This window comes from Mobula birostris, chromosome 1, assembly GCF_030028105.1.
Source record: "Mobula birostris isolate sMobBir1 chromosome 1, sMobBir1.hap1, whole genome shotgun sequence".
Classification (NCBI taxonomy): domain Eukaryota; kingdom Metazoa; phylum Chordata; class Chondrichthyes; order Myliobatiformes; family Myliobatidae; genus Mobula; species Mobula birostris.
The window spans coordinates 74,883,083-74,900,057 of NC_092370.1; the positions used below are offsets into that span (position 1 = coordinate 74,883,083).

General features: G+C 45.7%; 1 protein-coding gene across 1 annotated transcript in view; it reads right to left on the reverse strand.

Annotated features, from left to right (window-relative positions):
- The window catches only part of LOC140197257 (SWI/SNF-related matrix-associated actin-dependent regulator of chromatin subfamily D member 3-like), an 88,783-nt gene extending 73,501 nt beyond the window's left edge, over positions 1–15,282 (reverse strand). The window contains exon 1 of the mRNA XM_072257181.1: positions 14,828–15,282. Coding sequence (XP_072113282.1) covers positions 14,828–15,151 — 324 coding nt within the window. The 5' untranslated portion in view covers positions 15,152–15,282. The remainder of the gene's footprint in view (positions 1–14,827) is intronic.
- Between the last annotated feature and the right edge of the window lie 1,693 nt (positions 15,283–16,975).

Consider the following 16,975-nt stretch of genomic DNA (forward strand, 5'->3'; position numbering starts at 1 on the left):
CCAGAAGATTAGTCAAGCACGATTTCCCCTCTGTAAATCCATGCTGACTCGGACCGATCCTGTTACTGCTATCCAGATGTGTCATAATCTCATTTTTTACAATTGACTCCAGCATCTTTCCCACCACCGACATCAGGCTAACCGGTCTATAATTCCCTGTTTTCTCTCTCTCTCCCTTCTTGAAGAGAGGGACAATATTAGCCACCCTCCAATCCACAGGAACTGATCTTGAATCTATAGAACATTGGAAAATGATGACCAATGTGTCCACAATTTCTAAACCCACCTCCTTAAGCACCCTGGGATGCAGACCATCAGGTCCTGGGGACTTAACAGCCTATCCAACACCATTTCCTGCCTGATATAAATTTCCTTCAGTTCATCCATTACCCTAGGTCCTTTGGTCACTATTACATCTGGGAGATTGTTTGTCTTCCCTAGTGAAGACAGATCCAAAGTACCTGTTCAACTCGTCTGCCATTTCCTTGTTCCCCATAATAAATTCACCCGCTTCTGTCTTCAAGGGCCCAATTTTGGTCTTAACTATTTTTTTCCTTTTCACATACCTACAGAAGCTTTTACTATCCTCCTTTATATTATTGGCTAGTTTACCTTCCTACCTCATTTTTTTTCTCCGCGTATTGCCTTTTTAGTTAGTTCTGTTGCTCTTTAAAAGTTTCCCAATCCTCCGGCTTCCCACTCGTCTTTGCTATGTTATACTACTCTTTTATTTTTATACTGTCCATTACTTCCCTTGTCAGTCATGGCCTCCCCTTAGGATCTTTCTTCCTCTTCGGAACAAACTGATCCTGCACCTTCCGCATTATTCCCAGAAACACTTGCCATTGCTGTTCCACTGTCATCCCTGCTAGGGTATTGTTCCATTGAACTTTGGCCAGCTCCTCCCTCATAGCACCATATTCCCTTTGTTCAACTGTAATACTGACACTTCCGAGTTTCCCTTCTCCCTCTCAAATTGTAGATTAAAACTTATCACATTATGGTCACTAACTACTAATGGCTCCTTTACCTCGAGGTCCCTGATCAAATCCGGTTCATTGCACAATACTAAATCTAGAATTGCGTTCTCTCTGGTAGGCTCCAGTACAAGCTGTTCTAAGAATTCATCTCAGAGGGACTCCACAAACTCCCTTTCTTGGGGTCCAGTACCAACCTGATTCCTCCAGTCTACCTGCATGTTGAAGTCCCCCATAACAACTGTAGCATTACCTTTGCAACATGCCAATTTTAACTCTTGATTCAACTTACACCCTACATCCAGACTACTGTTTGGGGGCCTGTAGATAACTCCTACTAGGGTCTTTCTACCCTTAGAATTTCTCAGTTCTAACCATTCTGACTCTGTCTCCTGATTCTATGTCCCCCCTCGCAAGGGACTGAATATCATTCCTCACCAACAGAGCCACCCCACCCCCTCTGCCCATCAGTCTGTCCTTTCAATAGGATGTACAGTAAAGCCTTGAATATTCATTTCCCAGGCCCTGTCCACTTGAAGCCATGTCTCTGTTATTCCCACAACATCATACTTACCAATTTCCAACTGTGCCTCAAGCTCATCCACTTTATTTCTTATACTCCGTGCATTCATATAATATTTTTAATTCATTACTCCCCTCACCTCCCATATCAATTCCTATTTCACTTGGCCATACTGTACGATCCCTCCTTGAGCTTTCTGCTCTGTTGATTCTGCTGTCTTCCTTAACTTATTCTCACTTTCCCTTTATCTCCATCCTTATGTTTCAAGTTCATCTCCTCCCCCCCCCCCCCCCCACACCTGGTCTTGTGGTCTTGGTATAAGCAGTTGCTGTGCCAAACTGGGGTGCATCAAGATAGGATGCTTCATGTATGCAAGTGGGATGTGCTGAGTGGCTACTTCCAATCCAACAGGTAAGTGAGGGCCTGTGGCCAAATCCGTGGAAGATACAAAAGTAGGTGGAGGAGGCAGATAGTGTCGAGGAAGCAGTCTGCTGAAGGACTTGAACAGATTAGGAGAATGGGCAAAAAATAAACCCAGCGGCAAATAGAAAAAGCACCTTTCAGTCTGCCTCCTTCCTTTCCCCCACCCTTTTATTCTGGTGCCTTCCCTCCCACCTTAGTCTTAAATCAGGGTTTCTGCCCAAAACATCAATTCTTTATTCATTTCCATAGATGCTACATGATCTGCTGAGTTCCTCCAGCATTTTGTGTTGCTTTGGATTCCCAGCATCTGCAGACCTTCTCTTGGAGATGGAATATAGTGTAGGGAAGTGTATGGTTGTGTACTTTGGTCGAAGGAATAAAGATGAGGACTATTTTCTAAATGGGGTGCAAATTCAGAAATCAGAGGTGCAAAGAGACTTGGAAGTCCTTGTGAAGGATTCCCTAAAAGTTAACTTCCATGTGGTAAGGAAGGCAAATGCATTTTGAGGACTAGAATGTAAAAGCAAAGATGTAATGCTGAGGCTTTAAGACATGGATCAGATCACATTTGGAGTATTGTGAGCAGTTTTGGGCCCCTGTAAGAAAAGATGTGCTGCCATTGGAGTGGGTCCAGAGGAGATTTACAAGAATAATCTGGAATGAAAGGTTAATGTGAGGAGTGTTTGGCTCTGGGCCTATACTCACTGGAATTCAGAAGAATGAGGGGATCTCATTGAGGTCCATTGAATATTAAAAGACCCAGATAATGGATGTGGAGAGGATGTTTCCTATAATGGGAGAGTTTAGGGCCAGACGGCACAGTCTCATAGTAAAAGGATGTTCCTTTAGAACAGAAATGAGGAATTTCTTTAGCCATAGTGATTAATCTGTGGAATTCATTGTCACAGGTGGCTGTGGAGGCCAGGTCATTAGATATATTTAAAACAGAAGTTGAAAGGTACTTAATTAGTAATTGGGTCAAAGGTTACAGGCAGGAAAATGGGGTTGAGAAATCAGCCATGATCAAATAGCAGAGCAGATGTGATGAGCAAATGTCCCAATTATATTCCTATGTCTTATGGTCTTGTGTTTTGGGGGTTCATTGATCATTTTGATCCTTTTGATCATTTCCTGGAAGCTTTGAGCAGTGAATGCAGTAAAGTTTCACATTCCCTTGGGTAGTGTCAGGGCTGTGAAGGAAGTGAGGGAATTTGCTAGATCAGTCTGGAGAATAAAGCTGGGGTGAGTAACAAACCAGCTATAAACCACCTCCACTCCTGTCAGGAAGGAAATCTCAAAAGTTCAAAGTATATATGTCACCATGTACAGCAATGTCACAGTGAAAAACCACGCCCAACAGGATGGACAAAAAATGACAAACTGCAAATATAAAAGGAAAAAAGCAATAAATATCGAGAACATGAGATGGAGTCCTTGAAAGCGAGTCCCTAGGTTGTGGGGACAGTATAATGATGGGGTTGAGTGAAGTTATCCTCAGTGGAATAACTGTTCCTGAACCTGTTGGTGTGGGTTGTAAGGCTTCTGTAGTATTTTCCTGATAGCAGCAGTGCAAAGAGCATGACCTGGATGGTGGAGACCCCGATGATGGATGCTGCTTTCCTGCAACAGCTCTCCATGTAAATGTGCTCAGTAGTGGTGAGCGCTTTACCCGTGATGGACTGAGCCGTATCCACTATTTTTTGTAGGATTTTCTGTTCAAGGGCATTAGTGTTTCCATACCAGGCTGTGATCCAACAAGTCAATGTACTCCACTCAACATCTATAGAAGTTTGTCAAGGTAATGGATGTCATGCCTGATCTTCACAAATTTCTAAGGGATTAGAGGTGCTGCTGTGCTATCTTCATAATTGCACTTGTGCTGGGTCCAGGATGGGTCCTCTGAAATAACACCAAGGAATTTAAAGTTGCTGACCCTCTCCACCTATGATCTCCTGATGAGGACTGGCTTATGGACCCCTAGTTTCCTGCTGAAGACAACTAGCTCCTTGGTTTTGCAGACACTGAGTGAGAGGTTGTTGTAGCATGACTCAACCAGATTTTCAGTCTCTGCCTATATGCTGATTTGTCACCACCATTGATTTGGCCAATGACAGTGGTGTCATTGGCAAATTTAAATATGGCATTGGAGCTGTGCTTAGCCACACAGTCATAAGTGTAAAGCAAGTGGAGTAGGAGCTTAAGTACACAGCCTTGTGGTGCACCTTGTGGAGACTGTGGAGATGCTGACAATCCAAACTGGGGTCTGAAAGTGAGGAAATCAAGGATCCAGGATGTATTCAGGCAAAATGCTGAAGCTTATTGATTAGTTTTGAAAAGATGAATGCCAAGCTACAGTCAAAGAGCATCCTGATGTATGTCACTTTGCTGTTCCAGGTTTGAGTGAAGAAGCAATGAAATTGCATCTGCTGTGGACTTCTTGTGCCAGTAGGCAAAATGGAACAGATCCAAGTCTACAAGTACTACTGGACAATAGTCATGAGGATACTTTCCTTGGTCAGTTACTCCATGGATGTTTGTACAGTGAACCCAGCCAGACACCATTGAAACCAATATTTTCATCATTGCCTTCATTGTGTTACTGAAGAGGAACCTGTCAAACTTAGTAGATGGTATAAAACATGGAAATGGGGCCCTTCAGCTATTTCAGTCTGTGCTGACCACCAAACACCTGTTTATAGTAATCCCATCCTAGCATGTTCTCCCCACATCTGATCAATTTTCCCAGATTCTACCCCTCAACCATAGTGGGGGAAATCTACAGAGGCAGTTAACCCACCAACCGTGTCTTAGGATGTGGGAGGAAACTGGACCACTCATGGAGAACATGCCAACTCTACGTGGACAACATTGGATATCAAGATTGAAACTGGGTCTCTTGTGCTGTGAGGCAGCTCCACTAGCTGGTGCTACTACAACTCCAGTGTTGGCATCTTACTGGGATCCTGCTATATCTTAATCTGTAAAATGATAGCATTGTAATGGCTACAGAAGGTGAAATGCCAAAAGATTGAGACTGGATAGAGTAAATGTGTAGAGGATGTGGCACAGCCTCAATAAAATGATGTTTCTTTAAAACAAAGGGCTTGTGGAGTTGTTACTAGGTGTATTTAAGGCAGAGATTGATAGGCTCTTGATTGTTTGGGGAGGGAGTTCAAGGGTTACAGATAAAAGACAATGGGAATTACAAAAATCAGCCAAGATTGAATGGTGGAACACATTTGATGGGCTGAATGGCTGATTAAGCTTTGCTCTCAATGTTGGGGGAATTAAGAAGAAACCTAAAATGAGCTCCAACTGGACTGAGACACGAAATGTAAGTTGTTAACCCAGTGATCTTCACTTAAATCCTAGATAACCTGAAGGCCCTCCCTCACCTAAATATCAGTGTGTCTTTGTGTTGATTGCAGTTGTGCTGATAAGGAATGGATCAGGAGAGGTGCACTTTGAACCAATATTGACCAGTTGTCTGAGTCTCTTATCTATCCTACTGTTCCAGGACATTGGCTGCAGACTCTGACCCCATCCTCTGCTGCCCTTCTTTGGTCTTGGAAAACACTGATCCCAACTTGGCTGGCTTTTGGGTAAAATGTCCAGGTTCCCCTATGGAGAGCAGGTTCCCAATGTCTCCTTCCCTCAAGTATGTTCTCCCTCAAATGGATACCTGATTCTAAGCTGTATTTAAGGAAACCTCCACCAGCAGATTTTGTGGCCAAGAACACTGACCCTGCCTTTGAACATAGGGATTCAATAAATAACATTCAGAATTGAATGAGAAATGCAGAAAGATTGTCTGATTTATTGGGGAAGAGGTGCTGATGTTGGATGGTATGGTAGTTCAGGAAATGGTGACCTTGTATTCTCATGGGCCTGTTGTAGATTCTTAATCCTACAGCAGAGACAGCCCTTCAGCCCAACTCATCCATGCTGGCTGTGACGCTGACCACTCGTAATTCCATGTGCCCACATCAGACCCACATCCCTCTACAGTTTTCCTATCGTTGTACCTGTCATACACTTGTCAATCTTGGTGAACCTCTTATTTACCCTCTCCAAAGTCTCCACATTCTTCTTGCAATGAGCCAATCAAAATTGCACAACAGTACTACAAAGATAGACTCAATCAAATCGATTTAGGGGATCTAGTCAAAAAAGCTTATTTTACAATTTAACTCCCATGCCGTTCACACTGACTGCGCGTTATGACAGCCGCCCAGCAGTGCTTTAAACTTTATTGTCGCCAAACAATTGATACTAGAACGTACAATCATCACAGCGATATTTGATTCTGTGCTTCCCATTCCCTGGATTACAAACTGATAGTAAATATTAAAAATTTAAATTATAAATCATAAATAGAAAATAGAAAAATGGAAAGTAAGGTAGTGCAAAAAAAACCGAGAGGCAGGTCTGGGTATTTGGAGAGTACGGCCCAGATCTGGGTCAGGATCCCTTCAGCAGACTTATCACAGTTGGAAAGAAGCTGTTTCCAAATCTGGCCGTACGAGTCTTCAAGCTCCTGAGCCTTCTCCTGGAGGGAAGAGGGAAGGAAAGTGTGTTGGCTGGGTGGGTCGTGTCCTTGATTATCCTGGCAGCACTGCTCTGACAGCATGCAGTGTAAAGTGAATCCAAGGATGAAAGGTTGGTTTGTGTGATGTGCTGGGCTGTGTTCACGATCTTCTACAGCTTCTTTCGGTCTTGGACAGGACAACTTCCATAGCAGGTTGTGATGCACCCTAGAAGAATGCTTTCTATGGTGCATCTATAAAAATTAGTGAGTGTTTTAGAGGACAGGCCAAATTTCTTTAGTTTTCTCAGGAAGTAAAGGTGCTGGTGGGCCTTCTTAGCAGTGGACTCTGCTTGGTTGGACCAAGTCTGGTCATTTGTGATATTGACCCCGAGGAACTTAAAGCTTTTAACCTATTTCACTTGCGCACCACCGACGTAAATTGGGTCGTGCAGTCCGCTACTCCTTCAGAAGTCAACAACCAATTCCTGCGCAGTACCAAAAGAATATAGCTCAACCACAACTGCAACATGACTTATATACTCAATACCCAAACCAATGCAGGCAAGTATGCCATACAATTTGATGTTGTAGAGTGGAGCAAGTTGGTAGAGGACTGTTTTGTGGATGTTGAGTGTAATTTCCATCCTCTTATTCACTTAAGTAAGATTGACTTCTGAGTATGGTCAACACAAGCACTGCCTCTGTACTATGGCCAATAATAAAAGTTAGAGATAGTTAGACAATGCATCTAAGCAACTGTTGATCCCTGTAGTGTCTGGAAGGACTGCTCCTCCATTAAACTGTTCGCTTCTTCATCAGAAAGCACCAGGACTGGTTTGATGAGAATTACCAGGCACTAATAAGCCACAAGTACAAGGCATTCCTGAATTGGAAACATCAAACCTCGCGCCCGTGCTAGCATATACACATAAATGTGCACACAGTCAGTCTTTCCCCAGAGCGGAAATATCAAACACTGGAGACACAAGTGAGAGTGGGAAAATGTACAGAAGACCCAGAATGTTAACAGCATAGTATGTGTTGCCAGGATAGGTGATGGAAGGAGACAAGATGGCAATGTTCATGACACAGTAGACCAGTATATGAAGATGCAGGGAATGATGGGATATGGATAAAGAGCAGGCAGACATGCAGTTTAAAATAGCATCATGGTTAGCACGAATATTGTGGGTTAAAAGGTCTGTTCCTGTGTTGTACTGTTGCAAGTTTTATTTTTATACATACAGCTGGAGGAAGATTTGCTCACACATCAGAATCAGGTTTAATATCACTGGCATATGTTGTCAGATTTGTTAGCAGTACAATGCAATACATGATAATACAGAAAAAATTACTGTATATGTATATTTAATGGTTAAAATAAGTAGTGCAAAAACAGAAATTAAGTAAGTAGTGAGGTAGTGTTCGTGGGTTCAATGTTGATTTAGAAATCAGATGACAGAGGGTAAAAAGCGGACAATGAAGCTGCATGCCTTCAGGCTTCTGTATCTCCTTCCTGATGGTAACAATGAGAAGGGGGCATGTCCTGGGTGGTGGGGGACCTTAATGATGGACAACACTCCTTGCTGTCTTGGATACTACGGAGGCTAGTACCTATGATGGAGCTAATTCTACAATTCTCTGCAGTTTACTTCGATCTGATCCATACCAGACGATGTAGCCAGTCAGAATGCTCATGAACGCAGATGCACAGACCTCACGCTCTCTTCCATTGCTCTCATGGGCTCTTCCTTCTCTAGTTGCTGGGATCATCAGATGGTTTGGGGGCAGAATCTTAAACAAATTGATATAGGTTCTGAATGTCAACACATTGCAGCTTGCAGGGATGGCCTGATACATTACTGCAACAAGTAATGTTACAAGTGTTTTTTAATATCGGTATTTGTTTTTGTGAGTTAGAGGGGCAAGACTGCTTGAATGCATCATGTCTATTGGGTTTTGTGCATGTCTGAGAGCAGGAAGCTTTCTGCATGTCATAATGTCTGAAGTGTGTGACTGAGTATTGCTGTAAAGATAGAACAGTGCAACACAATATGGGCCCTTTGGCCCATGATGTGGGCTGACAGGATGTGTTTGTAAGTGTACAGAAGTGTGTGTCCCATGTTATTAAATGAATGTATAAATGTGTCAGGCACAAGGCTGCAAATGCTGTAATGTAGAGCAATAATGTACAAAAGTGTGGTACAAAATCAGAATCAGGTTTATTATCACTAGCATATGTCATGAAATTTGTTAACTTAGCAGCAGTTCAATGCAATACATAAAATTGAAGAAAAAGAAAAATTACAGTATACATATCAAATAGATTAAAAATTGTGCAAAAACAGAAATATATATTAAAAAAGGGAGGTAGTGTTCATGGGTTCAATGTCCATGTAGGAATTGGATGGCAGAGGGGAAGAAGCTGTTCCTGAATCAGAGTGTGTGCCTTCAGGCTTCTGTACCTCCTAACTGATGGTAACAGTGAGAAAAGGGCATGCCCTGAGTGCCCTTAATAATGGACGCTGCCTTTCTGAGATACCGCTCCTTGAAGATGTCTTGGGTACTATGTAGGCTAGTATCCAAGATGGAACTGACTAAATTTATGACCCTCTGCAGCTGCTTTCAGTCCTGTGCAGTACCAACCCCACCCCCCCACCACACCAGACAGTGAGGAAGTCTGTTGGAATGCTCTCAACGGTCCCTATATAAAGTTTGAGTGTTTTTGTTGATGTATCAAATCTCTTCAACAGCCACAGTCTCTTGTATCAAGACATGCTGTTGGATTGTGTGCGTGTATATCTTGTTCATGAAAGTGTGAATGAAAGATGCTGTGTGCAACAGTGTGTGTTGGAGGCTGTCTCCATGGCAGAATGGGGATAGTGTTTGTGTGAGAATGAGTGACAGTGTATGTTCATATTACATGGGTCAGTGTGCACTACAGACGTAGCAGAATTAGGCCATTCAGCCCATCAAGTCTGCTCCATTATTCCATTATGGCTGGTTTATTATCCCCCCTCGACCCCATTCTCCTGCCTTGTCCACATAACATTTGATGCCCTGACTAATCAAGAACCTATCAACCTCTAATTATACTCAGTGGACTTCGGTTCCACAGCTGTCTGTGGCAATGGAACTCCAAGTATAGGCCCAGAGCCATCAAATGCTCCTCATACATTAACTCTTTCATTCCTGGAATAAATCCTGTGCACCTCAATCTCTCCAACTCCAGCACATCTTTTCTCCAATAAGGGGCCCAAAACTGCTCATAATACTCCAAGTGCAATCTAACCAATGCTTTATAAAGCCTCAGCATTACATCCTTGCTTTTATATTCTAGTCCTCTTGAAATGAATGCTAACTTGCATTTGCCTGCCTTGCCACTGACTCAACCTGCAAAGTAACCTTTAGGGAATGCTGCACGAGGACTCACAAGTCTCTTTACACCGATATTTGAATTTTCTCCGTTGAGAAAAAAGTCTATAACTTTTATTCTTTCTAACACATTACACTTCCCTACACAATATTCATTCTGCCACTTTAGCCATTCTCCTAATCTATGTGCTTCTATAGACTTACTGATTCCTCAATGCTACTTGCCCTCTACCTATCTTAATATCGTCCACAAAACTGGCAACAGAACCATTAATTCTGTTATCCAAATCACTGATATATAATGAGAAAAGCGTCCTAATACAGACTGCTGCAGAACACCTCTAGTCACTGGCAGCTAACCAGAAAAGGGCCCTTTATTCCCACTCGTTGCCTTCTGCCAGTCAGCCAATATTCTATCCATGCTAATATCTTTCCTGTAATAGTATGGGCTCGTATTTTAAGCAGCCTCATGTATGGCATTTTGTCAAACGCCTGCTAAAAATCCACATGTACAGCAGCTACTGACTCCTCTATCTATCCTGCCTGTTATTTTCTTAAAGAATTCCAACAGATTTGCCAGGCAAGATTTTCCTTCAAGGAAACCATGCTCACTTTGATCTGCTTTATCATGTGCTTCCAAGTTACTCTGAAATTTCATCCTTAATAATAGACTTCAACATTTTCCCACCCACTGAAGTCAGGCTAACAGGTCTATAATTTCCTTTCTTCTCCCTCCCTCCCTTGAAGAGTGGAGTGACATTTGCAATCTTCTAGTCCTTTGGAACCATTCTAGAATCTAGCGATTTTTGAAATGTCTCCACAATCTCTTCAGCCACCTCTTTCAGAACCTGGGGAATAGTCCACCTGGTCCAGATGATCTCTCTACATTCAGACCTTTCAGCTTCCCCAAGCACCTTAATCTTAGTGCTCACTTCTGTTTCCTGACCTTCTTGAATTTCTGGCATATTGCTCATGTCTTCCACAATGAAGACTGACACGCTATAATTATTACATTTGTCATTTTTGTCCTGCATTACTACCTCTCCAGCCATATTTTCCAGCAGTCTGATATCCATTCTTGCCTCACTTACTCTTTGTATATCTGGCGGGGGGGGGGGGGGACTTCTGGGTATCCATCCTCTTTTGTATTATTAGCTAGCTTACCTTCATATCTTTTCTCTTCAAGGACTTCTTAGTTGCCTTCTGTTGGTTTTTAAAATCCCCCCCCCAATCCTCTACCTTCCCACTAATTTTTGCTATATGCCCTCTTTTGCTTTTACGCTGTCTTTGACTTCCCTTGTTTAACCACAGTTCTCTCTTCCTCCCTTTAGAAAACTACTACTACTTTGGGATGTATCTATCTTGTGCCTTTCAAATTGTCCCCAGGAACTCCAGCCATGGTTGTTCTGCTGTATTCCCTGCTAGTGTCCCCTTCCAATCAACTTTAGCCAGCTTACACCTCTGTAATTCCCTTTACTCCACTATAATACTGATACATCTGACTTCTCTCTCTCAACCTGCAGGGTGAATTTTGTCATATTATGATCACTGTCTCCTAAGGGTTCCTTTACCTTAGCTCCCTAATCAAATCTGGTTCATTCCGCCAGTGGTCCCCAACCTCCGGGCTACGGACTGATACTGGGCCACAAAGCATACAGGGGTGCAGTGGTAGCCAGAGCGCACCCAGCACGTCTTTAAGAAAAAAGCCGAAATAAGCTAATTAATTAGGTGCTGCCTGGCACGTAAAAATTAGCCCAGATCAGAGGCGATTGCCAATTCCGCTTGCTCTATGTGATGTTCACTCCTCTTTCCAGGGCGCTGGAGCCTTTAGCTGTTCCATTGTTTAGTCAATTTAAACACCAGGCTGAAAAGACAGGGCTGTTAAGATCGAGGTGACATGTTGAACCTATACAAACTTCTAATCAAGTATAGGCGCTGCCGTGCTTTCTTTGTAACGACAGTTACCTGCTGGTCCCAGGACAGATCCTCTGACACTTTTCAGAGAGAAATGTTGATCCCTAATGCCAAAGAATTTATGATTATTGACCCTTTCCACCTCAGTTCCTCTAATGAAGACTGGCTTCTAGGCGGCACCTAATTAATTAGCTTGTTTATTTCGGCTTCTTTCTTAAAGATGTGCTGGGTGCACTCCGGCTACCGCTGCACCCCTGCATGCTTCGCGGCCTGGTATCAGTCCATGGCCCGGAGGTTGGGAACCACTGCATTATGCAACACCCGATCCCCTATTGAGGTCAACCACAAGCTACTCTAAAAAGCCATCCCATAGGTGTTCTACAAATTCTCTCTTGGGACTCAGCACAAACCTGATTTTCCCCATCTACCTGCATATTGAAATCCCCCATAACTATTGTAACATTGCCCTTTTTACATACCTTTTCTATATCCCATTGGAATTTGTACCTCACATCCTGGTTACAGTTCGGAAGCCTGAATATAAGTCCCATCAGGGTCTTTTTACCTCTTGCAGTTTAACCCCCCTGAACCAATTCCTCAGCCATGCATTCATCTGCCAAATGATTCTATTTTTACCCTTACTGGCATGTGGCACAGGTAGCAATCCAGAGATTACTACTCTGAAGGTCTTCCTACCTACTTCCTATATTCTCTTCAGGACTTCCTCCCTTTCCTACCTATGTTGGTAGATGTATCACCTTCTGACCGCTCAATTCTTTCTCCTCTCCCCCCCCGCCCCAGAATGCTATGGACTTAATCTGAGACACCCCTGGCACCTGGATGACAACATGCCATCTAGGTGTCTCTTTCACATCCACACAATCTCCTGTCTGAATTTGCTGTCACTACTGCACTCCTCTTCTTCCACCATCCCTCCCTGAGCCAAACTCAGTGCCAGAGCCATGTCTGCTGTAGCCTTCTTCTGCTAGGTCACCGCCCCCCCCCCCAATCCCGCGACAGTATCCAAAGCCTGTTGTTGAGGGGTACAGCCACAGGTGTACTGGCTGCCTATCTCCCTTTCCTCTCCTGATGAAAACCCTGTTATGTGCCTTGCACTTGGGAGTAACTACCTTCCTGTATATCTTGTTGATTAACCCTTCAGCCTCCTGAATGATCTGGAGTTCATTCAGTTCCTGCTCCAATTCTGTAACAGGGTCCAGAAGAAGCTGCAGCTGAATGCACTTGCAGGTGTAGTCATCAGGGACACTGGAGGTCTCCCTGCTTTCCCACATCCTACAAGATCATTCCATTATTCTGCCTGGCATCCCCATTGCTCAACTGTGCAAAAGGAAGAAAATTTAAATGGAAAAACATCAGGTATATTGCATGGAAGCAAGCCTTTTGGCCTTGTGCATCCATATCAACCAAGTTGTCTACTTGAGCCAGTTCCACTTCCTCATTTATTGAATATCCCTCATACATTTTCAATCTACATACCTGTCCAAAGTTTTAAACATTATAATTATACCTACCACTGATTAATATGGTGTCAACTGTTAATATAAATGACAATATACTCTGCCCTCTGATCTTCAACAACTTCCAGGGCCTTCCATTTACCTCATGCCCTGACCTGATTGAACTTATCAAAATGCAACACCTGACACTTGTCTGAGATAAATGCCACTTCCCATGCCTTGGTCCACTTCTAAAGCTGATTTAAATTCCTCTTGGAAACAGATAAATCTCTTCACTGTCTTGGTGCTGTTCACAAACTTACTATGTTAACAAGACTGTCATCCAAATTGTTAATATAAAATACAACTAACTGTTGACCTAGCACCAATCCCTACCTGATCACTGGCCTCCCATATGGGGGAAAAACAGCCCTCCACTACCACCCTCTGCCTCCTACCATCAAGCTGTTCTACATCCAGTTTGGCTAGGTGATCCCCATTTGATTTCTCCTTCTGGACCAACATACCATGTGGTGCCTGACCAATCTTCTTGGTCATTTCTTCACTTGTGAGACATTATCTCCAACTTACAAAGCCATGCTGACTATCCCTAATCAGTTCTTGCCTTTCCAAATGCACGTAGACACTGTCCCTCAAAACCCCTAACCAGTAATTTTCCCATCACGAACTGTTTATAGTTCCCTGGCCTGTCCTTGCAGTCCTAATCAAAAGCACATTAGTCCCCCTCAGGTCGTCTGGTACCTCACCTATAGCTAAAGATGATACCAATATGTGTATAGGAGGGGCGTATGTGTGTTTTTGTGTGGGGGAATTTGGCAGCTATGTCTGTCTGGGGAGGGAGGACGTGTTTGTTGAGGTCTTCTCCTTTTTCCTCCCTGGCTTGACATCCCCTTCCTCACCCTCATGGGCCTTTCACTACCCCTGCCCCTCCCACCACACCTTTCTCACTGCGCCCCAACCCGTCCATTCCCCGGTTACCAGCCGCCCGGCGATGGGAAGCTCTGACAAAACCACGTCGGCACAGCGCACACAGCCGGATTGCTAACGAGGAGGGGGCGAGGGGCCAGGCGAGCCGGTGCGGGGCCGGGATCCTTCACGAGTCCCGCTCCGCTCGACTGACGGAGCTTTCCCGCGGTCCTAGAGAGCGCCGTGGGCAGGCGTTGGAGATCGGCGTGTCGGACAGACGGCGGGAGGTGGAGGAAAACCGGGCCGTCCGTCGTCGGTCGGAGGGTAGAGAAGGGAGCCCGTAACGTCCGTGAAGCACCGGCGGGCGGGGAGACCGGTTCATCTGTCGGTCGGCGGGAAGAGACCGGACAGGAGGCAGATCTGTTTGCCGGCTGGTCAGGCGGCGGGGAACCAGAGCATCCACCAGACAGTCAGTTGATCACAGGCGGCGGGGAGATCATAGCATCCTCTGGATAATAAGAGACGGGGGACGACCTCGTCGTCGGGGGACCCGGCTGCCGCGGGGACTAAGGGGGGCGGTGGGAACCTGTTCATCGGTGGGTCAGTTGGCGGGAGGACCGGACCGGGGGAGGGGGGAGGTGTGCCGGGGGCTGGTGCCATGGACGGGAGCAGGGTCTCGGAGGGCGGCGACGGCCCTACTCACCCCGTCACGCTGGAGGCGTTCGCCAGCCGCTCCACACTGCACGGCATCAGCCACATTCTGGGATCGGGACCCGCCGGACTCCGCCGCCTGCTCTGGGCCGCCTCCTTCCTGGCCTCCGTCAGCCTGCTGGCCCTGGTGTCCCTGGAGCGAGTCGCGTACTACCTGGAGTACCCGCACGTAACCAAGCTGGACGAGGTGTCTGCTGCCAACCTCACCTTCCCCGCTGTCACGATCTGCAACCTGAACGAGTTCCGCTTCTCGCAGATCACTCAGAACGACCTGTTCCACGTGGGCGAGTTGCTGGCGCTGCTCGACCGGCGGCATGAGATCAGCCGACCCGCCCTAGCCGAGGCCCGCGCCCTGGCCGTGCTGCAGAGACTCGCCAACTTCCGACACTTCAAGCCCGGACCCTTCAGCATGGCCGACTTCTACAACCGCACTGGCCACGCTCTACGGGACATGCTACTGATGTGCACCTTCCGGGGAAGCAACTGCACGCACCGCAACTTTAGCACCGTAAGTACCCAGCCGCACCAAAACGCCCGCCCCCTCACTGCCTCCCTCATCCCGCACCAATGTGTCCTGCGTCTTTGCACTCCAGCCACTGGACCTCCTGCACCCTGGCAGTTTACACAGCAGCCTCCCGTACTTGTGCATCTCACTTTATCCCTCGGATCAAGCCTCCACCTGCTGCATCTCCACACCACATCCCTGCAGTCCCGCAACTTACCGCTGCATCTCCCTGCACCCTTGCATCTCAGGTTTCTCTTTTTGGCATCTTCCTGCACCTTCGGTCTGTGCACTGGAGTCCTGCATTTCACCACTGTATGCTGCTATACTCCTTCATTGCGATCTGCACCCCTATTTACACCAGGACCTACTTGCAAACCTCGATCCCCAGGATACACCACTGCATGTCCACGCCCAAACATGGACCACTGGGTTCTGCATGTTCGTTCCCACGGTGGTTCCCCCGCAACTGTTTTACACATGATGTATGTTTAATAATCTGTGATTCTGGAGCAAGTCTGGGTAATTCCACACACGCAAGCACTCACACACTAATAGATACAGTAGAAGCTTCTTAGAAATATCAGTGAGCTAACAATCCAACAGCCTCAAGATGCAAGTTCAAATCTCACTGTGATACTGTGGAGTTAATTTATTAAATGAATAACCTCTTAGACACAGCAATTGGAAATTATAGGATCGTGGTGACTAAAGTGTCCAACTCATAAATGCTCCACCTGGAGGGAGGAGAGCATATTCAGGCTAAGGAAGACTGCAGCCCAAGTGATGACACTGGTGCCCAGAGAGATCAATGTACAGCAGCAGGGTGAAGCAATAGTAAGCGACAGTGTGCTGGGGGAACTCAGTGGGTCAAGCAACATCTGTAGGTGGGAAATGAATTGATGATGTTTTTTTGAAACCGTGTATCAGGACTAGACAGGGCAGGATTGATTCTATTTCTCCCACCCCCACACGACTGACAGTTTATTCCTTCAAATACAGTACACAACACCCAAATCTGTGGTAGGAAAAATGAATGAGACGGAGAATGCACAGAGCTTACCCATTGAAAGTTATTGTACCGCAGTGATATATTGTGATAACCCTATCCCAACTGGTACTGTACCCCAGTGTTATACAGTGACAGGCTGATCCCCGCTGGCACTGCACCCCAGTGTTATACAGTGACAGGCTGATCCCCGTTGGCACTGCACCCCAGTGTTATACAGTGACAGGCTGATCCCCGCTGGCACTGAGCCCCAGTGTTATACAGTGACAGCCTGATCCCCGCTGGCACTGAGCCCCAGTGTTATACAGTGACAGGCTGATCCCCGCTGGTACTGTGCCCCAGTGTTATACAGTGACGGACTGATCACCACCGGCACTGCACCCCAGTGTTATACAGTGACAGGCTGGTCCCCGCTGGCACTGCACCCCAGTGTTATACAGTGACAGGCTGATCCCCGTTGGCACTGCACCCCAGTGTTATACAGTGACAGGCTGATCCCCGCTGGCACTGAGCCCCAGTGTTATACAGTGACAGCCTGATCCCCGCTGGCACTGAGCCCCAGTGTTATACAGTGACAGGCTGATCCCCGCTGGTACTGTGCCCCAGTGTTATACAGTGACGGACTGATC